This window comes from Styela clava, chromosome 3 (genome assembly GCF_964204865.1).
Source record: "Styela clava chromosome 3, kaStyClav1.hap1.2, whole genome shotgun sequence".
NCBI classification, from domain to species: Eukaryota; Metazoa; Chordata; class Ascidiacea; order Stolidobranchia; family Styelidae; genus Styela; species Styela clava.
Genome location: NC_135252.1, coordinates 22,210,763 through 22,232,606, shown reverse-complemented (window position 1 = coordinate 22,232,606; position 21,844 = coordinate 22,210,763). Strand labels below are relative to the sequence as shown.

Below are 21,844 nucleotides of genomic sequence, written 5' to 3'. Positions count from 1 at the left end.
ATTCAAGGCGCATAGCGTTGTTCAGTAAGCTTTGTAAAATTTCCCTAATAAATTTCTAACACCTCAAGGACGCCTTCTGTAATTTCAAGCGCTATTGTAATTCTCAATAAATGTGAATTGCAGGAAATTGTTGACACTAATTGAAAAATTACAGACTGCTGTAAACTGATTCTCTAAATGCAATCTACAGTATGTGTAGTAGCTTAAAGGAAAAAGAGAGAGATATATATAGAGATTTATTATTTCGTCAACCAGAAAACAACGAGCATTGCAACAATATTAAAAATATAAAACAACATACGAAACGTTTTTCAGTATAGACTGGGGGAGCGATACGACCATACGGTCATCAAAGTCAAATCCCCCCATGAAATCTCCCAGCAATAAAAAAAAACATAATTTAGACAGACTTCTATAGAATGCCTCTGTAAATGTTATATTCAGCAGTGGTTTTCAATCATGGGTTTGGCATAACCGTAGGATTTCGTCTACACATTTCTTCAAAGCTTGCGATACACTCATATACACGCATGCGCGAGTAAGGATAATCATATAATAGGTGAGTGTTCGAAAGAATTCCATAAAATACATTCAGGTTCTCCGCATCAAATTGTGTTTGATAAAAAATACAACCATATAATTAAATATACATAGGATTAATTGAAAACGGCTTCTCCAAGAGTTTAATATGTTATACTTCTGCTACACCCAAGAGGTTAAAACCACTGAAGTACGCTCTGTATAAAAAGGCAAAAATACTAACACAGGTTTCTTGTTACTCATACGTAAATTATATTACACGATATTTTCTGGTTGTACATCCTGCTACTTATTTGGTTGCAATAGCATTGAAGGGGGTAAATAAAAGTTCGTTTAAAAATGAAGATAACCGTTCTTGTTAACAATAGTACTTTAAAACTCATTCCAACATTCAGATCTGCTTCAACCGCTAAACTAGAACATATTAAATCTGGTATAGGCAAAATTCAAATTTACTTTCTGCATACAGTGATGAAATGACCTAATAGCAAAATTAATATTTTTCATTTTGTTCACTTAATTATATTGAATAAATTTCTTTATTTTATCTGAGTAAAAGATTGCAATGTAAAAACTTTTCCCGAGGAAGCTCAGATAAAACAATTTTGCTTTTGTCAAAATAATTCAGGTATTGGATATTAAAAATTAAAAAAAAATCTTGTTAAATTCAATTAATTTGAAATTTTCGATATCTCTGTCTGAAATTAATCATATATATCTCAGCGCATTAATGATGGGTTAGTAACCAATAATCTTAATAATATTCAACCAATAATATTTCTCTCATGAAAATATTTTGCATGTTCTAGAACCTTAAGGATAAACCCAGAAAAACGTAGAAATGTAATTGAAACACTTAGGAATGTTATCTGAAATCTATATAACCGTTTTCTTCCACTCGTGTATGAATTGGTACTTCGTAGTCACCGGATTCAGTTACAAATATTTTTTTGATCGGTTTCAGATATGTGTTTCCTCTAACTTTTATAGACTCGTATTCTCTACCGTTTTCCATAATGATTCCTTCATAGGCGTGTTTTTCACGGATCGGATTTACTGATGGCATCGAAGCTGGAGCACCGATGTAGTACGGATCAGTTGTGGACTTCATAGAAGGTTCGTTCAAAGATCTGTTTAAACCAATTACGGTGTTGCTATCGTATTCAGTATTTGATTTACCGCCATTTTTTCTAAATTAAAAAAAAAAATACATGATAAAGTTTGAAAGCTGGTTGTTGAGGTTCTCGTTGGTGGAAATTGTAATCTTACAATATAAAACAAAAATTGAAGTGCAGTGGCCACTCGTTAAGAAATCATGTTCGGAGTGAAAGAATATGTAATATAACTATATATAACTAACGATAATTTTGAATGCTTATGTTAAAAACAGTGGTCGACAAACTTCATGTCATACTGGACCATATATATACCTTTTCGGTAGCGTTCGGGTCATATTAAACTTAAGGCTGGGGCGCATCCGCAAATCTTATTCCTCAATTACAAGCAACGACCAATAAATTTATGAGTAATTTTGTTTTTTTATGCATCAAAAGTGAGGTTGATCGAGGGTCACAAAAAATTTGCTCGCTAGTTGCATTTGGTCCGCGGGCCGATGTTTGCCTACCACTGGTTCAGAACTTGAAAAATCTTTCTATGTATTAACGTATCGTTTTTTAAATCAATCATAGGTTTATTTATCGCTATTATATGTTCTTAATATTGTGGACCTAATTAAAAGTACTAAAACAAACGTCATTAATTAGCTACAATGTTTTTACCTTCTAATGAAAATCACTGCTGTAGCAAATATTGCCATCAATATTAGTAATGCAATTACTCCAGCAGCAATACCGATAATACTTCCAATATCAAGACTTGTCTCTGTAAATAACAAAATTTAATGCATTCCGTAAATGGAAAAGAATGACAATGTTTAAAGGGCATGACAGGGACTCAAATGTTTTGTAACCCGAACTTTGGAGGTAAAAGTTCTTTCAACAGTAATAAATTTCTGCGTGTGGTTGATTAGAAAAAACATATGGAATTGTTAAAATGAATCGATAAAAAAGAATTGGTGAATTAAAATCGCATTACGTGGAACAATTGATTTAGTGGTGTTTTGGACTTCAATGTCTGCTATTGAGAAGAGTGTATTTCTCAATGTTGAAAATTTGATCGTAGAGCTGGTTCTTTTCCGAGCGATATCCGTAGTTTCAGTGATCAGAGGCAACGTTGTCAATGGCTCTGTGAACGAGCAATATTGTGGAAATTGAAACACGCGAATTTGAAGATATGCAAACTTAAATAATCATGCAAGGGTTGTGGTCTAACAAATGTGAGGCACATTTCCACAAGGAAAGTATAACTCAGATTGAAAAAAAGATATACATATATATATATATACCAGATATATGCAATAAATTAAATCAATGATGGGAATTCTAATATACAATATGTAGATAGTGCTGCTTCCCTGAAGACATATTATGGCGAATATCTGGAATTTGTCAAATTATGAATGCAGAGATGGGTCAATCAAACCAGTCCAATTTTTTTTTTTTCGATTATTCATTAACTTAATTTCAGATCAGTTAGTCAACATTAAAATGAGTTGTTTTATATATAATCTGAAAAATGTCTGTTTATATTGTCAGCTTTTTATGTTTACTAATTGTCAGAAATTACTGTGGATTAATTTCGTTACTTGAGGCTGCTTTTAAACAAAAATGCGCAATTTCAACACTCCAAACTATTTTAGAGCACTATTTTTTTAATATAAAACTTAAAAGAAGTAAACAATATTATGAATTTCTAGGAATTTGCATGAAAATACATAAATTACCGCTTTCACATGTTATGTATTTGTACTCCAAATCGAATCCTTTTCCCCTGTTTACGATTCTTCCGTCATTAAAATAAGTTATGGTTCCTGGCCAGCCGTAAAGTCCAAGCTTAGAATATTCACATTCTTTCATTTTTTCTATTTGCCTTTGACAAAGTCTTGGTACTGGGTCTTTAGTGAAGATAAAACATTGTGGAGATCTTGTGCGTATGATTTTACAAATATATCTTTCTGTAAAATAAAACAAAAAATAAAGACTCAATAAGTTTTCCTTTCAAATTGTGTGTCCGAAAAAAAATATTTCAGCTCCACAATCCTATGTATAATTCTTAAATTTTGGAGGTGATTTGTACTCATACTAATTTCAATGCGCTTTTTTGGAACTCTATTATTGAAAAATACCAAAATTTCAAGCTCCCAAAATAAACTTTTATTTAGATTAGAAACATATATTTCTAGGATTAGGACACCTAGATTTATATGATCGAGTTATAAACATGTATAAAAATGAATTTGATATATATACGTTTTGTACTACTTTTAACAGTGAAAGTTCATGAAGTTTATAAACACTTGACTACGTTTAGACTGTGAATGATTTTTTTGAAACTTAAAGTCCAAAAGTCTTATAGCTTAAAGTTCATTATGCCCAATTCTTGTTATTGGTCGTAGAAATTCAATCACAAAAGTTGCAAATATTTGAACTTTTAACTGATTAATACATTAAATCAACAATACCGATTACCTCCCGGTAGTTTCAGATATCCTCCGTTTTCGCTACCACATGATTTCGCCCGATATAGAGAAAGATATTTCACATCGATCTGCAGTATAACATTCTGTTCTGTAGGTGATTTCAAGTTCCAATTTGATGATGAGCACGTTCCAGTGTTCTTGTTGTCTGCAATATTGCAGTAATATATTTGTATTTTCATTAATAGCAAAGTAAAAAAGTTTAACATTTTTGCAATATTTTTTTGTGTTAGTTGGAGTATACAATTTTTTTGACCAACACTTCTATGAATCGTTCTAAAAAATTCTATCCTTACTATCTATCAAGTCCCTTTGTCAAATTGTTTGGGGTTTCAAAAGAAAATAACATAATCTCTATCCACAAAATAACAAATTTAAAATACGTATCCGAAATAGAAAGTAGACAAGGTTACTTCACAAATTACTAATATATTGTCAAATCTATACTTAACTATAATTTGTCAATGTTCCAGATGTCGTCTCCAACGTAGCCATGGATGATGCTCTTGTGCGGCATTCTCCTTTGACAACTATTATAAATATAAAACAGGCTTTAGACTCCGGTACATTAGAGACAGTGCATTTAACTCTTTTATTCCAGTCATGTTTTTATGGATAACAAATTTATTCTATTGCAAACTATCGCCTAATTTAACATAAAATAACTTACCATAGCAAACCCAACTTAACATCACCATCTTCAAGACATTCCACGGCATTCTGGGTATTAGAGAAAATTCCATTAAAATATAAAGTACATCGGAATAAACTCTGATTTTGGGATGCACACAATAAATTATAGAATAGTTCAAGCACGTTAAATTTCTCAAATATAAAATATTTAAATACTCTTAATAGCTGAATTCTTGCTGGTGTTATACTTTCTAAAATTAGTATTGTGTACAATTTATTTATTCAATCATACTTGAAACTTCGCCAGCACGTTTGTACATTTTTTCAAGTTATTCAATTTATGCATATCCGTCGAAGCGAGGAAAGAATAAGGGTTTGCTTTTAATGCTTGCGATAGTTGCAATTACGAATATTAGCCCAATTCCATTAAATCATTACAGACTAATTACCATGGTAACAGTCTTTCTAGTAGATCAGAGTTTCCAAAACTTTTTGGGCCGCGGGACCCCTGTTTGTGAATTTTATTTTTGACGGACCCCCATCCTATGCCTTATCAATTTCTGTGCTTAACCAACGAGAAAGGATAATGTTTCCTTTTACAAAATTAAACTCATGATAGTCTAATATTGAAGTATTGAACATATTGAAGTTATAATACTGGAATTTATTTGATACCCGATACCCGGACTGTTGGTACTAGTTGAACACATAGACCTAATTAAATTGTGTATATTACTACAGTGTCACACAATTAACTAAATTTCGTTTCATGCCCCTTCCTTACAGCAACGGTAACAGGCTCAAATGACCTTAGCAAAGTCGTACAAGCTATCGACTGGTGATAACTCAGTAACCCATACAATCAATTATACCGACGATGTAGCCTGTTGACTTCGACGCTAAAAACAAGAATCATTCTACAACATCTTTTTCACCACCATTGTTGAAGTTTCGTAGCAATACCGATTTGCGATCGCATGAATTTTTGACTTTTTCTCGTTTACGAATGTTTATGTGACAGTGTATATATACGGTGAAATGTATACGTTCCAGACTAATTTTCATATCGTTGCAGACCCCCTGTACAGTCATCACGAGCCTCCAGGGGTCCGCTGGCCCCAGTTTAAGAAACCCTGTAGTAGACTATTCATAATCACAAATTTTGAAATTTGAAACCATATTTTTTCTTATCTCACTCTCAATATTAGGAACTATGATTTTATGCAACAATAGACTACGCTTGTTTGTTATAATATTTCAATTTCTTATTTTCTGCTTTGGAAGGCCCGTGCTTATCTTCTCTGTATCGTTCCCCCTTTTCGCATCTACACTCGAATCATTTACTTTGTACACTGGTCAATAAGCAATATATTGAAAGTAAAGTTGTTTGTGTAGAATAAGTCAACTCGATTTTGGAATTTACTTGAGTCAGAGGTTGACGTATTGCACGTATATACCATATGCCTTGAGTCTCTTTTGTACGTGCTATGTTGACGTCTTTCAATTTGTTAATAACGATATAAAAATTGTAAAGTATATGAATAAAACTTTTATGTATACATATTCTAAATTTAACTTTTTAATTTTGCAATCGAACACTTTTAGGTATTTATTAATGGGCGCTACAGAAGTATGTGTACCAATGTGGTAGTAACTATTTTTGTTCGCCTACTTGACATCAAGTTGTGTGAAGGGACTGAAACCTACGCGGATATTCACTTGGCTGAGACAGACAATCTCCGAACTTGTAATTGAACAAAAATAATAATAAAATTTGAAAAAAATTATGGTCTAACCCTAACCTGGTACACATACTACAGGAGTACCAATCAATGTTGTGCCTTTACATGATTTTTTTTTTCATCACTAAATTTAAAATAATTGCTGAAGATAAATGTCATTATGCACCCCTATTTCTTTGTTTTATTGCCGTTATGCAAATTAACATCAGCTTTTCCCATTTTGAATTGAAGTGTTTATTATTTATTTTTATGTTTACTATAATGATTAGGCAACGTAGTAAGTGAAGTGTTCATATTATGTATATAATGGTAGAAAAGTGCATGCAAAAAGCAGTCTGAATGAAACGTTTGCAGTGGAAAATGTGGCATGCTCTGAGTAAGTTAATTTGATGTTAATACCATTCAGCTGAGACTAGTATCTTCACTAGGGTACTAGAAATACAAATTCGTGGATAACGGCCCTTACTTGATTAAATATCAATTTTCCTTATAGGAAACAATATTGTTGCTGTTATTCATTGACTCATTTAGTTGCCGGACTTTTTAGAAGGCAGACAAAGTGTATGATAAACTTGCTGTATGATGTGACTCAATGTTTATGCAATACGCTGTCGAATCGTAAATAGGTAAATATAAGTACATAGGACAATCAGAATATAGTTACATTTTATCAAATTTCAAATGACAAAACTTTCTTATACTTTTGTATTTGTTGCATTATAGTGTGTAATTTTAAATCTCCAATCTTGTGTCAATTGGTATTTGCTCATATATAAGAGTGATAGGTTTTTCCGTGTGTATTCTTCTCACTTATTTTTACTATTGTTTCCTGTTGATTAAAAATTGATAATAGCGTTTAGTGTTTCTTCGGGACCTGAAAAGGAAAGTAGTTTTCTTGTGGAACATTACCTTTCGATTAGCAGAGTCGTTTTACGTTTTTACGAAGAGACGCCTGTCTGCCTTTTACTTAATTTACGTTAGGTTTTGTTGATTTTTGCAATTCTATAGACGCAGTCGCACATGAAACTTCAAATTTTATCGAAGCAGAACGCGTTTGAAAATTAAAAAGTGATAAATCTTCGACGTAAGTATAATTAGTAGATTCACTATTATTCTTATATCCATGAATGAATGCCTGTAGACGCCTGTAGATCGTTATTTGACAAAATATTCATATATATTATTGATATTATATTTGATATTAAACTAATTGCTACTTACAAATAACACTGGGCTCGTTTACTAGACGCTACAGTTAAATGGATGATTATCGTTTCCAAAATATGATTTCATCTGTAAACATTTTCACATTATACATTTAAACCACTACATGACAAGATGATTCCTAACAAAATTGTAGTAAAACAGGTATTAACAGTATGCAAATCTTGTTCTGGAGAGTGAGGTTGTTTTTTTCAGAATATATGGATAGCGTCCCCCGAATTGATCTTGAGATCGGTAAGTATATTGATAGGTATTTGTCTGTCTGTCTGTCTGTCTGTCTGTCTGTCTGTCTGTCTGTCTGTCTGTCTGTCTGTCTGTCTGTCTGTCTGTCTGTCTGTCTGTCTGTCTGTCTGTCTGTCTGTCTGTCTGTCTGTCTGTCTGTCTGTCTGTCTGTCTGTCTGTCTGTCTGTCTGTCTGTCTGTCTGTCTGTCTGTCTGTCTGTCTGTCTGTCTGTCTGTCTGTCTGTCTGTCTGTCTGTCTGTCTGTCTGTCTGTCTGTCTGTCTGTCTGTCTGTCTGTCTGTCTGTCTGTCTGTCTGTCTGTCTGTCTGTCTGTCTGTCTGTCTGTCTGTCTGTCTGTCTGTCTGTCTGTCTGTCTGTCTGTCTGTCTGTCTGTCTGTCTGTCTGTCTGTCTGTCTGTCTGTCTGTCTGTCTGTCTGTCTGTCTGTCTGTCTGTCTGTCTGTCTGTCTGTCTGTCTGTCTGTCTGTCTGTCTGTCTGTCTGTCTGTCTGTCTGTCTGTCTGTCTGTCTGTCTGTCTGTCTGTCTGTCTGTCTGTCTGTCTGTCTGTCTGTCTGTCTGTCTGTCTGTCTGTCTGTCTGTCTGTCTGTCTGTCTGTCTGTCTGTCTGTCTGTCTGTCTGTCTGTCTGTCTGTCTGTCTGTCTGTCTGTCTGTCTGTCTGTCTGTCTGTCTGTCTGTCTGTCTGTCTGTCTGTCTGTCTGTCTGTCTGTCTGTCTGTCTGTCTGTCTGTCTGTCTGTCTGTCTGTCTGTCTGTCTGTCTGTCTGTCTGTCTGTCTGTCTGTCTGTCTGTCTGTCTGTCTGTCTGTCTGTCTGTCTGTCTGTCTGTCTGTCTGTCTGTCTGTCTGTCTGTCTGTCTGTCTGTCTGTCTGTCTGTCTGTCTGTCTGTCTGTCTGTCTGTCTGTCTGTCTGTCTGTCTGTCTGTCTGTCTGTCTGTCTGTCTGTCTGTCTGTCTGTCTGTCTGTCTGTCTGTCTGTCTGTCTGTCTGTCTGTCTGTCTGTCTGTCTGTCTGTCTGTCTGTCTGTCTGTCTGTCTGTCTGTCTGTCTGTCTGTCTGTCTGTCTGTCTGTCTGTCTGTCTGTCTGTCTGTCTGTCTGTCTGTCTGTCTGTCTGTCTGTCTGTCTGTCTGTCTGTCTGTCTGTCTGTCTGTCTGTCTGTCTGTCTGTCTGTCTGTCTGTCTGTCTGTCTGTCTGTCTGTCTGTCTGTCTGTCTGTCTGTCTGTCTGTCTGTCTGTCTGTCTGTCTGTCTGTCTGTCTGTCTGTCTGTCTGTCTGTCTGTCTGTCTGTCTGTCTGTCTGTCTGTCTGTCTGTCTGTCTGTCTGTCTGTCTGTCTGTCTGTCTGTCTGTCTGTCTGTCTGTCTGTCTGTCTGTCTGTCTGTCTGTCTGTCTGTCTGTCTGTCTGTCTGTCTGTCTGTCTGTCTGTCTGTCTGTCTGTCTGTCTGTCTGTCTGTCTGTCTGTCTGTCTGTCTGTCTGTCTGTCTGTCTGTCTGTCTGTCTGTCTGTCTGTCTGTCTGTCTGTCTGTCTGTCTGTCTGTCTGTCTGTCTGTCTGTCTGTCTGTCTGTCTGTCTGTCTGTCTGTCTGTCTGTCTGTCTGTCTGTCTGTCTGTCTGTCTGTCTGTTAGATGCACGCGATATCTCACGAAAGCGAGATTGAATCTGCTCCAGATTTTGCATGTGCATTCATCTTATCTCGGACCAGAAGACTATTGATTTTGGGCGATTTATGTCGTATAATTAGCGAGTTATCAATCAATTATTGATATAGTGATCCAGATTTTTGTAAAGCGAGAGAATTTTGAAATTTGAGTGTGTGTGTGCGATGCGCAGTGCGCAAGTTACAAGAGCGGATGAATCGAAACTGCAGTTTCTGTTTTGGGGGATCCCGTAACTATGGATCGATAAGTCTTCGGTTTCCAACCGATATTCTCGTTTGTTTATTTGTTTAATACTACTTAATCGGCAATAACGTAATGTTGACGCAAAACTTGAAATTTTGGCAGTTGTTCTGATGCTATCTTCACTCGGACATATTTCCGGTTGTTAACATAAACTCGATATTATTCTTTTTAATGCCAATTAAAACGTTCCAATGCCAATTAAAATTACTTATGTGTAGTAAATGTAGGTATAAATCGAATACCTCATTTCTCATTTTGTCGTCAGATAAGATTCATTTCAGCTGCGGTAACAAAAAAAAAACAGTTATGTAAATTCCGCGATGCCCTAGCCAGAAATTAACAACGATTACCTTCTTTGGGCGTTTACTCAAATATTTTGAAACAAAATTGTGCTTATGAGAGTATACACTTGATCACAAGCTCCAATTTACTACAAACACTCTCAAAATAAACAACAAAACGTTTTTCATTTTAAAGCATAGAAGGAATTCTAACGGAGTAAACCGTCAACGAAACGTCTATTATATGCTTGAATGACATGCCTGGATAGAACAATTTACAAAAAAAAAAAATCTCCAATTTATTATTATTATAAATACTCATCTGTTTAAGATTCCAAATATGATTCCCGATAAGTTAATCTAAATTATTCAGTAAAAATTATCTTGAAACGTGGTAACCATTGATCCAGAAAAGTGTATTTGTCTTCGTTTCAAATATAAAAAAAATATAAAATAGATTTTATGTACACCATTACAGGAAATTTCCCACCACTTATTTTATGCAATGTAAATTCATTCATAAATTTTCTGTGGTACAAATAAAGTTTTCAGTAATGTGATTCAATTTTTTGATTTTTCAAAATCAGTTTTAACATTCAATTATGAATTGCAACAAAGATTTTTGAACTCGAGTCTAAAATAGAGCGACCACATTGTAAATTATTGTCTCTGCCAAATCCTAAGAATTCGTCCGTATTACAATTCTATTGTAATCTTTTCTTTTATTTAAAAAATAAATTAGCAGTTTTTTAGACACAACAGCAGAGTGCCAGCAGAAAACCAAAGATGAAAATTATACCGCAGTTCTTCTGAGAGTCACTTTATTTACACATTTACATTATTGTCGAAGTAACTCTTTATTATTCGAAGGCAACACCTCCAACACATCGGCTTAAATGATTGAACAAATTGTCAGGCTTGCGCTATTACATCTCTAATTTTCCCTTCGACATAAAACTCCATTTCTGGAGAATGTTGGGGGATAGTTTGCCATTCCGTGATTTGGGTCTTTTACGTCGCGTTTAATAATGAGGTAGATGTTGGTATATTCTGCGTACGGTCTCCCTTTTTTGGGAAAATGCTGATACCATTTTGTGAAGGAATCTTCAGGTTCTATCTTACCGGTCTAAAAATAGAAAAAAAAAGTTGCTTGATATAACTATATATCCGTGTTGATATTTGGTATTTTGCTTTTGTATTTTGCAAAATTTAACATACCAATTAAATAAAATCCAATGATATTATGTTGTTGTATTTAACGTCATCTAACTCACAGAAGATTAAATTAAATATCATTAAGTTAAAACCTAAAAAGAGATTCTAAGTATAGTTAGTATAGTGTAGAGTTCATTTACATTTATCGTCAATAGAGCTTATTTAGAGATAAGTAAAAAATATAGTTCAGCCATCAATAACTTACAGGTGGATTTATTTCTTTTGCTGTCCATATTTGAATATAATTCCATCCAATTGGAATAACTTTACGTAGGTAATCTGATATTTTCTGATAACTTTCCGCATTAGGAACATCAGCAATTACTGAGCTATGTGATGTACAGATAGACACAGCCTTTTTATAATCCGTGTCCCATATAGGATGGACTTCACTCCAATAGCAAACATCATCAATGAGCATTTGACAAGTATCTGGAATGATATATTATTTAAATAAAACAGTATTTTAGTAGAGTTTGAAATAGAGATGTTTTCATTCTCTGGCATTTTCAATTTGTTACACTATTTTAAATATTGCTGAGGTAGCCAACAAAGTTTTCTTCTGAAAAAACGTTTTTGTGTTTTTGAAAAACAAGTATCTCATATACATATAGGTAATTCAGTGTTCAGTTCATAATTGTATTACCGTTTAACAGTTTCGAGAGGAAAGGATGAATTAATTTCACAAAAATTTTTAGTGATAACGTGGTTGTAACTTTATAGATTGCTGAAACACAGGTAATTGAAGCCACTTAACTAAAAACAAATATCCAACTAACTAAAATAACGTTTTGATATTGTTTAATATGATATCATTGAAACAAATATCTAATTTTAACATCTAATTGTAACAAAATTGATTTATAAATTCTTCATTTTAGCTGTGGAAATTTGTAAATTTCCACTGCAACACCCACACATTTTTATTTTCATTGCACAATGGGCGGTACATGTGACACGCACTCGAAACAAGTACGGTGGCACAGTCGAAGCGTGAATACAACATAGAGGTAAATGGGACCTCCCGAAGTATGCGCTCAAGATGGCGCACAACCTGAACTCAGGTTGTGTACCAGGTTAGGGTTCAGGTTATGCGACATCTTGGTGCGCATACTTCAGGAGTACCGGTAAATGTTTCGACTAATCAAGAAAGTTTGCAACAAAGTAAAATTTCAGAATGGCGCCGTTTGAAATGTGTTTGATAATTAATGTTTTTTGACTCGATTGCCAAGCTAGTGATTAAATGTGAAACTTGATTATATTGCCATCTGCATTTAAAACTCTTGAGATGAAATCTCACATCTAACTTGAGATGAAATCTCACATCTAACTATCTCAGTGTGTAATAAATTGAGTGAACAAAAGCAAAACTGAAAGAAACCTTTTTTACAAAGTATTTATATTTCGTTTGCTTGCATTTGATGCTTGTTAATACTCTTGTTATGAGCAAACGTCGTGAAAAACATTCATTTGCATCGTATTATTACCTAAATCATCCGTCGATTCCGAAACAGAAGTAGGTTTGGGCATATTCGCTGTGGTAGTTTGAACAGTAGTAGTAGACTGGGATGTCGTTGTTGTGGTCGTGGGGGTTGCAGATTTTATTTGCCCGTTAAAATCTTTATGTGAGAATCTGGATAATTTATCATTTGCTTCTTTGACTTTTTCTTCGAATCCATAGAGCTTTTGTTTCACTAGAGACGAAAAATTTAAGTTATAATAATAATATCTATTGTCAAATATGGTTACACCTATTACTATATCAAAACAAAAATAAAGTTTATGCCCAAATTGGTTTGCACAAACAAAGGCAAAAAAAACTTGTTACAAATAGTCAGTCACAACTACATAAACATCTGTCATTCAATGATCTCTTGATCGACCATATCATAAGGACAATAATGGAGTGTTGTTATATAATAAAAAAAATATTTTGGGATGCAAAGATTGTAACAGAAACAAATAAGCAATAATAACACTTGAAATTGATAACGTTCAATAAACAAAGGTTGCTAATTACCATCATCCAAATAGGACTTCATCGTTTGAATTGTTCCAATGTACTGTTCCGTTTCATTCCGGAGATCACGTATTTCTAAAAAAGAATAAGTAAAACTTGCAGAATATCGTCCCATATGAAAGTCCAATGTCCGTGAATGAAACGAAAAATATGTATCAAATAGTAGTCTTTAAAATTTGATCCTAATCTATACACAAAACTAGCTGTCAAAAATTAAAGTATGTTTCTGATGATAACATTACAAATAATTTGTGTAGGCGGCATGTCATAAATGTGTTTCGAAATATTCTATTTATTTAGCCGCAGTTTAGCGTCGATTTTAGGTTACTAGGAACGAAAACTTTTTATAGCTTACTCGACAATTGACTATACTAAATTACGAAAATGTGTACAATTTTTACAATGCTCCTATTTTATTTTACACCATTTCTTCCTGCAAATTATGATGGCCGCTCTGCCAAGTTAAGCATTTGTGAAACCAGTTTGTGACATCATCGCCTGTATAAAAATATCGATATCACCGACCAATTTGAGGCAAATTTCATTGTTAAAAAGTACTATATGAACCTAAAAATTTTGGTTCACATCTTTCTATAAATTACCGTCATGCTGTATTTTTACCGCTTAGTTTTATAAAAACTTTTTTATTAATCAAAACCGATGTTTTGCTTTCTGTAAATCAATTTTGCCTCGCAAGGGCCAAATAACTGACATTTGCAGAATATTTACGTAATTGTCACTGGACCATTCATTGTTTAAAACAATTTGTTGCCATTGGCATTATTGTTGACAATGTCCCTGACAGTTATTGCTAAAAGTTCCCGTATCCCTCTACATTGAAATAACTTTTTTCTGCGTTGCATTGGTTTTAGAAACTATAATAGATCCCAGGCTTATGCTATTTCAGAAGGACAAGAGACATACTTCCAGGGATCTTTTTATGCTATTTTTTATATTACTTTTCAAGTATTAAGAGCGGCGTTGAGCTCTCCAACTAATATATAATTATTGTTACCTTCCCCCATTTCCATTTTTTCTTTTTCCATGCTTTCAATTTTTTTGTTGCTCGCTTCGCGGACGAATTTCAGCTCTTTAAATAAATTCAATATTGAGCTCTATGTAACTAAACAATATTACCATAAAATATATGCAATTTATCATTATTCCATATGAAGAAAGATGATTCCTACACATAATAATCATCACTAAATAATATGAATCGATACTTGCAATGGATATGCTAAAAATCTTAAATTACACATTTTATCGATGTTGCTAGTTAATACGTAGTCTACGGTTGGCCAACAGGACGCTGAATAGTATGAAGAAGTATCTTCTAAGAAATTGTTATCAACAAAGGCGCCTTTCATTAAGCGTTCCAGACAAGTGCGTGCGTAATAGCTCTACAATTTTACTGTTGCAATCAATTTTAAGAATATTAAAAATAACTTAATTATGATTCAGTTACCTTTTTTAATATCTTCGTGTTCTTTCTTCAAAATGTTTACTTGATTTACGTTGGTATCGCGAATATCGGTAATCTCTGAGTACAGAGTATAAATAAATACCTAGTAAGCATGCCATGTAAAACTGTATCAATAACCATCAATAAGTGAAGCCCACTGATTAGACAAGGCTTATTTATTATTATTATCATTATAGCAAAGGAAAATGGAACGTCCAAATATGTGATTTCTTAAGAATCTCTTCTTACCTTTTTGAATTTCTTCACGCTTTTTATTCGTAACCTCATTTTGCTTATTTTGGAATTTTGTTATTTCTGCAATAAAGTGAAATATATATTTATTACGTTGAGTAATTAAGTTGACTTACATCAAATAAATTAAAAAGAAAAAATAGTAAAATTGATTTACATTACAATTGTAAGTACAATTTCTTTTTTATTTAACTGCTATCAAAATTATATTAATTATCAGTTGGGGTTACGTGAGATTAACTCTTTTTCCTTGCTCTACGCGTTTGCGCAAATGGATTAATATGTGTATAATGCAAGGATACCGTAGCAAAAATAAAGATGACCATCTATTCGATTCAAAAGTCTTGCTGTACACTAAAACGATTCTAGACTTTCGAACAAAATAAAATTACCTTGTTGCACTTTTTTATTAATTTTATCAATCGAAATATCTAATTCTCCATTAGAGGTTTGCATATTACTCATTTCTTTCTTCAACTCTTCATTTTCTTTTTTTAATACTGCTACAGATTTGCTGGTTGTTTCCCACATATTCATAGATTCTGCATGTAAAATGTAAAGTTACATGTAGAGTTACTATGCTAAAATTAGAATTGCATACATGTTGGATAACCCACACAACAAAAGTAAAAAAAACGAGCATCTTATAAGTATATAATTTCCCTGCAATAGTTTGATTATGGAAATGATCAACATTAAAAATTTTGTCTTTCTATTTAAATCTTGCTCTTAAAAATAGAATGATATATTAAAAGTGTACAAAAATACTTGTTTACTTGCAATGAGTTTCTATTGTTTTTTTGTATTTAATACAATTTTCACTAAATAATTGCTTACCTTCTCTGAAAAATTCATAATCCGTCTGTATTTCTTCCAATCGTTTTGTTGCAAAATCACTCGATTTTTTTATTTTCTCATTTTCTAGTAGATTAAAATTATTGGATTAGGCTTTATGTCACAACAACATAAAATTATGCAATCCTTAACAAACATTTATTTTGTAGTATAAATATTTTTATATACCGTTACTACTTTTAAAGGGGAAATATTAAGCTATATACATTGCTAAGCAGTATTTGATACGGCGCTCCAGAAGTATGTTTACCAATATGGAAGTATCTAATTTTGTTCACCTATTTTACATCAAGTTGAGTGAATGGACTGAAACCCAGGGGCAGTGGGTATATTCACTTGGCTGACACAGACAGTCCCTGAACACGTAATAGAACTAAAATAACGAAAATTGCAATCAAATTATGGCCTAACCCTATCCTGGTACACATACTTTATAGTACCTTTTATACATCAAATTACCTTCTTTTTGCTTTTCCAGATTTTCTTTCATTTTATCGATCTGGGTTTTGTGATTATCTTTCATTGCTTTTAACCCTGTAAAGCAATAATGAATTATATTGTATAAATCCTAAATAGCGCATTTTGATAATTTCTGAAATATCTTACATTGATTTGATACTTCTAATGTGATGTAATGTGATGATAATTTTTTATTCTGGAATTAACCTGCAAGAATATTAGTTTCACCTGTATGATATCGGTTACAACCATCTCATCTTTTACGCTACTTATTTTACGGTCAATGTACGAGCAATTTTGTTTTTGAGTAATTTTTGTAATTTTATACAACTTTATATTCATGGATCGTTTCGGTTTCTACTTCAATTTCAGTATCAGGTTGTAATATCTCCATTGTTATTATTGAAAATTACCGGAACTGCCAAATATCGCAATATTGTGTAACATTGTACAAGGTATATTACCATTCTCCGTGTCGGTTTTGAATTTCTTCAGATTCATTAGTTCTACTGTTAATTCAGTACTTCGGCCTCGAAGTTGTTTGATATCTAAATCATACGAGAATTGATCTGCTTTATTGTGGCGGTAAAATATTTATTAAATGCTTCAACTTTGAAGAAATTTATTTGCTGCTAATATTTAACATAACTTCAAGGTTTTCAATTCTGAATACCGCTACTGATTTGGTTTCTGTGGTACCAACTACTTATACTTCTTCTTTTGTGCGTCTACAATATTCTGCATGTCACAAATAAATCAAATTAAAAGAAGTCGTCATTTTAATTTGAGTCGTTTAACATCAAAAAAATTCCATATTTTTGTTATCAACGTAAGAGTTTGATAGAAACCACATATAGTCATATACCTTTGTTTTGTCTCCCGATCAGCGTTCGAAAAGTGTTTAAGACGTCGGATTGATTTTTGTTGACATCGCCGAGCTGATAGAGTTCTGTTCATTAGTAGCAAAGTAAATGTAAAAAAATTCAATCAATATTTATATGAGTTAGAAAGCCTGAAAATGTTGAACCCGGAATTATAAACATTAAGCATTGTGGTTTTGGTTCATTCTCAGATTGTTAATATTTTTAACATTGAATTATAAGTTTCGGTGAAAAAATCACATATCTATTAGAAAACTTCAAGATACAAATACACAATTTTTAACAACCTTTATATCATTAATTTTATCACTTCATACAGTAATTTACAAATAATATAAACGCTATAAATTAATCTATTGTGACAAATTATCAGATAATAAACTGTAAAGTATTACATAAAAATTTAAAATACCAAAATAAAGTCTCACCCATCTGAAACAGTTTGTGAGCTTCCTGGTTTTTTGCTAATTGCCCCTTCAATTGAGAATTTGTTTTTCGAAGATTATTCAGTTCTGAAACAAAATATTTTAACAAAATGTATAAATTCTAAATGTAATAAGGGGGCAAGAACATAAATGTTTCAACCGTATTTATTTCATATCGTGCCAAGTATTTAAAAAACATTTGTGGAACATTTTTTTACTCACAGTGATTAACTGAGTTTAATTAAATATCGAGATTTCTAATTGAATGTTTAAATATATTAATAGATTTAAAACCGTTTGTTCAGTAAACCAATTATGTAATATTTACGTTTTAACAAGAAGCAAAACCATGTACTTTTTGAGATTTTAAATGTATAACCAGGCCACCAACCACAATCTTCACCGCTTTTATTATTAGAAGAGCCAAAACTGTTGAATTAATCGGGCTAATCCATGTTTCATGTTTAAATAAAATATCTCGTTTGTATTCTGACGTATAAAGTTCTTTTATGATTGAATTTTCGATGATCTTTGCAAAATATCAGATGTGCTGATACATCATTTTAAATATCATCTGATATAATTACCATCAGATTACTAGGGCGTTAAAATTTCTACATCCGTAAATAAGATAAATAAAACCAAAAAACTACATCCCCTAAAAATTAATATAAGAATAAGAATAGCATGATCAAAAGATTAGGTATTGTCTAGCTAGAACTACATGTCCATCTGAACCGAAATTTTAAAATATGTCCGTAACGAGTATTTCTAATTAGTTTTTTGGAAAACGGTCATGACAGATATTTCCTGCTGTACCGTTTGATGACGACTGTAACCCAACGTTGTATTATATGGGATGATATGAATTATGGCTGATCTTTTTTGATTTCAATCTTACGGATCATTGTCGCTACCGCAGTGACAGAGTTCTTGGCATTTTAAAATTTGATGTTCAAATCACGTGAATAACGTTTTTGAGATATCGTCAATGCTATCAATGTCATTCAAGCAACATTTTAAATTCACACAAATCACATTCATTTGAATAAAAAACGGTATTAATTAAAACTATACGCTTATAGTTTAGTCTTATCTATGTATAGCATAGTATAATCTTACATATCTTTGCTAAACAATGAAGAACAGCTATTTACCATTTTTGATAATATTGATCTCGGAAATTGACTTAGTAACCATTTTGAATACTCCGGAAAGATCTATACCAATTTCTGAACCACTTTTTGTCCCTCTAGATTTGGACTGGCATGTTAGCGGGAATTGACTTTTTTCTAAATATTCTAGAATGTTAAATCCTTCCGTCGTGGCTTCACATTTTACATCCATTTTGCATCCTTTCTTTGGTCTGCAATTCAAGATTTCTTCTTGTCCTTTGGTGATTATAGTTACACTTGACAAGTACAATGCAATAATTAAATGATATCTAGCCATATTGCTAAAAAGGTTACAATGTTTTGAAATGAAACAGTTCTATAAGAGGAAGCAATAAAATTTCATAACGGTGAAATTTCATATTTGAAAAATATTAATTTTCTAAATTCGCGTGCCTAATAAACTATTTTGCTCTTGGGAGTTTTGACGATTTATGTCTATCCAACGAAACCATCAGTGCTATTTACTAGACCATATTTCCTATAACTTTTACTAAAGTATTTCATCAAAAAATACGAAACAATTTTTTTACCTTGCCTAAGCAGTAAAAAATTCTCATGTATTGTCCACTCTTTTTATATTTCCTATGCCGACTGTTTGTTCTGAGTCACGGCACGATTTTAAAATTTACTGAGATATAGAGGCAATTACTGAATTTACTGAATATAATGCGATATGTTGAACTCCGTAGAAACGTTATCTTGTATAGGACAAACTTCTCTAATCCCAGATATAATTCTATTGTTATTAACTCAGCCTTATTCACAAATAGAATTATACAGTAGTATTTAGCGTGGCAAAGTGTACATAAATAGAATTCAATAATATTTAGGTTTCTATTCAAAATAATGTGTCGCGACTGATTACGAAACTATATGCAAACAACACTGTTGAAGAGGGGGAAATCAAAGCTAACTCTGAGTTACATGCATAACCTATGAACAACCCGGTATTTGAAATTGTGCAGTTCACAAAACTTGTGCAGAGTGTTATTGTCATTATTGACGATGAAAAAATACCAAAGTGAAACTTTACAATAACAAGCGTGGAATTTAAAGTATTTGAAAACCGGATTCTTTGTCTATGCCTGCTAATCCTAACCACTACAAACCTTAAAGCTAAATCAAAATTACGTTTTACGCCCTAAATGTTAAACATAATCTAAATCCTGGTATGATGCCTCAGGCTACAGACGAAATTCCATAATTATATCATCCATATATACTTACAAAACACACCGAAGATTCTAAAGTGACACAGATTTAGTATGTACACATTCTTAAAAAATTCATCAATAAGTTTATAATCTATTATACATGTATTATATTGTATTGAATAGAATTATGTATTACACTATAATACTCTATTTACTATTACAAAATTCTCATACAGCTATCAAAGTTTTCCTTCTGAATCACACTCGAAACCAATTCTTGAAGCAATTTTGGACATTATGGCTCAATCTGACATTATACAGCAATTAACTTATGCTATATAGAGGCTTATTACATGTGAACGAGTTATAAAAAAGGGTTTGTTCAATCTATTTTATGCTTTTATTAAAATATGTAATTTTACGTATATAGTGAATGTTTACTCTATATATTATCCAATGCAAATAAAACTCTTCCTATAATTTTACTCTATATTCAATTTCGATTTCCGATTACTGCAACTCAACTAAACTTTCTCAGATGCTTGAGACTGTCAAGTTGCTTGATTCATAACTAAACTGTGGAAACATAAGTAAAGATCGAAGAATGAAACCTCAATAAGGAAATTAAATCACTCTTCGCATTTATTCTTGCCGTGCGAATGGCATATTTCAATGATTTCCTGGTTAACTTGCTAGGTAGAGTTAGGTAGAGCTATAAGTGAACATTCAGTACAAAAGCTTCATTAATTAAACTGTTCTATACGATTCAAGGATCATTAGGAACACCATCACAAATGCATTTCTGCAACGTTTCGTCTGACCGAAATCAGACTTCTTCAGAAAAACATATTTTTAAACTGCATATCAACCCACAACACCACTTTGAACTGTGACCTTCAAGTTTACAATGACCTTCACCTGCCCGCCACTGCATGGCGTCGGATATTCTATAATGCGTAGAGCAATGGATTTGATGAGATTGTATGATAGTAAAATAAATCCTTTCAATTTTGAAATATTTGGAGAACATGTTTGCCAAGTATCGGACAAGCACTCTTCACAAAACCGGGCATGAACAATTATGTCATCATCTGACGCATGTACACGTTAATTTGGCGATTATTGAACTGAGTTAATTATTGTAATTATGATATAGATAGCACTTGACGAACCAGCTGATCTAGTTAACTTGTAAGTGTTTTTTTACATTTCTACTCGTTTGATTGTAAGATTGTTGGAACCAAAAACAACATTGACCTTGCAAAGTCATATGAATGAATTGCCGAATTTCAGAGGTCTTTATATTATATATATAAACATAATTTGTGCTGTGGATTGGGTTTCTACGGGACTTGCTACTTAGCCTTATTCTGTGTTTTTGCGTCGGTGAATAAATAAAATTTAAACGTTTTGCAATCCTGGGCGACGTTTGACGGCTCAGCTTAAACCACATTATTTGGAATGAAAAAGTTTGAGATTGTATTTTTAACTGAAATACATATTATCCTAAAATTACATATTCTTTTGGGTGGCGCTAGAGAGCAATTGATTTTCCCACAATTTGTTCTGTCACATCACCGGTGACATTCTTGGATATTTAAAATCTAATAAATCCACAAAAATCTCAGAACTAGGACGATCAAATATATCAATGTACAAATAGGACAAGCCTGCAATATATTATATGAACAATATTGATGGATTATCTAAATTGTTGAGTCCCAAGCCATTTTAAACATGAATCACCAATTTTATTGTATGTTGCGAATAATGATATTTTAGACTGAAACTTTGCAAAT

The 21,844-nt window shown here is 32.8% G+C and overlaps 2 protein-coding genes across 3 annotated transcripts; both read right to left on the bottom strand.

Annotated features, from left to right (window-relative positions):
- Positions 1-67: 67 nt before the first annotated feature.
- On the bottom strand, positions 68-4,902 carry LOC120342239 (uncharacterized). The gene is made up of 7 exons (XM_039410992.2): positions 4,806-4,902; positions 4,588-4,665; positions 4,128-4,283; positions 3,383-3,613; positions 2,635-2,784; positions 2,319-2,421; positions 68-1,730 (listed from the first exon to the last, which is right to left on the bottom strand). The coding sequence occupies exons 1-7, from the start codon at positions 4,876-4,878 to the stop codon at positions 1,406-1,408; spliced, it is 1,116 nt and encodes a 371-aa protein (XP_039266926.2). The 5' UTR covers positions 4,879-4,902; the 3' UTR covers positions 68-1,405.
- Positions 4,903-10,539: 5,637 nt separating this feature from the next.
- Positions 10,540-19,194, bottom strand: LOC120342235 (uncharacterized). 2 transcript variants are annotated; one of them, XM_039410986.2, is made up of 14 exons: positions 18,874-19,194; positions 17,720-17,803; positions 17,276-17,359; positions 16,875-16,958; positions 16,411-16,485; positions 15,934-16,017; positions 15,489-15,638; positions 15,094-15,159; positions 14,848-14,922; positions 14,395-14,469; positions 13,380-13,454; positions 12,847-13,053; positions 11,565-11,791; positions 10,540-11,270 (listed from the first exon to the last, which is right to left on the bottom strand). In XM_039410986.2, exons 1-14 carry the CDS (start codon positions 19,166-19,168, stop codon positions 11,079-11,081), a joined length of 1,773 nt encoding a protein of 590 aa, XP_039266920.2. In that variant the 5' UTR covers positions 19,169-19,194; the 3' UTR covers positions 10,540-11,078. The 2 variants fall into 2 exon arrangements, with proteins under 2 accessions (XP_039266920.2, XP_039266921.2); XM_039410987.2 differs by lacking the exon at positions 16,875-16,958.
- Between the last annotated feature and the right edge of the window lie 2,650 nt (positions 19,195-21,844).

Excerpts from the sequence above, each read along its gene's own strand:
- LOC120342239 (XM_039410992.2), bottom strand. The coding sequence starts at position 4,878 with ATGGAATTTTCTCTAATACCCAGAATGCCGTGGAATGTCTTGAAGATG. Across the intron at positions 4,666-4,805 it reads GTTAAGTTGGGTTTGCTATG|TTGTCAAAGGAGAATGCCGC; the intron begins GTAAGTTATTTT and ends TATTTATAATAG. Across the intron at positions 4,284-4,587 it reads TGGAACATTGACAAATTATA|ACAACAAGAACACTGGAACG; the intron begins GTTAAGTATAGA and ends GCAATATTGCAG.
- LOC120342235 (XM_039410986.2), bottom strand. The coding sequence starts at position 19,168 with ATGGCTAGATATCATTTAATTATTGCATTGTACTTGTCAAGTGTAACT. Across the intron at positions 17,804-18,873 it reads GATCAATATTATCAAAAATG|AACTGAATAATCTTCGAAAA; the intron begins GTAAATAGCTGT and ends ATTTTGTTTCAG. Across the intron at positions 16,959-17,275 it reads GATCGGGAGACAAAACAAAG|ATATCAAACAACTTCGAGGC; the intron begins GTATATGACTAT and ends CGTATGATTTAG.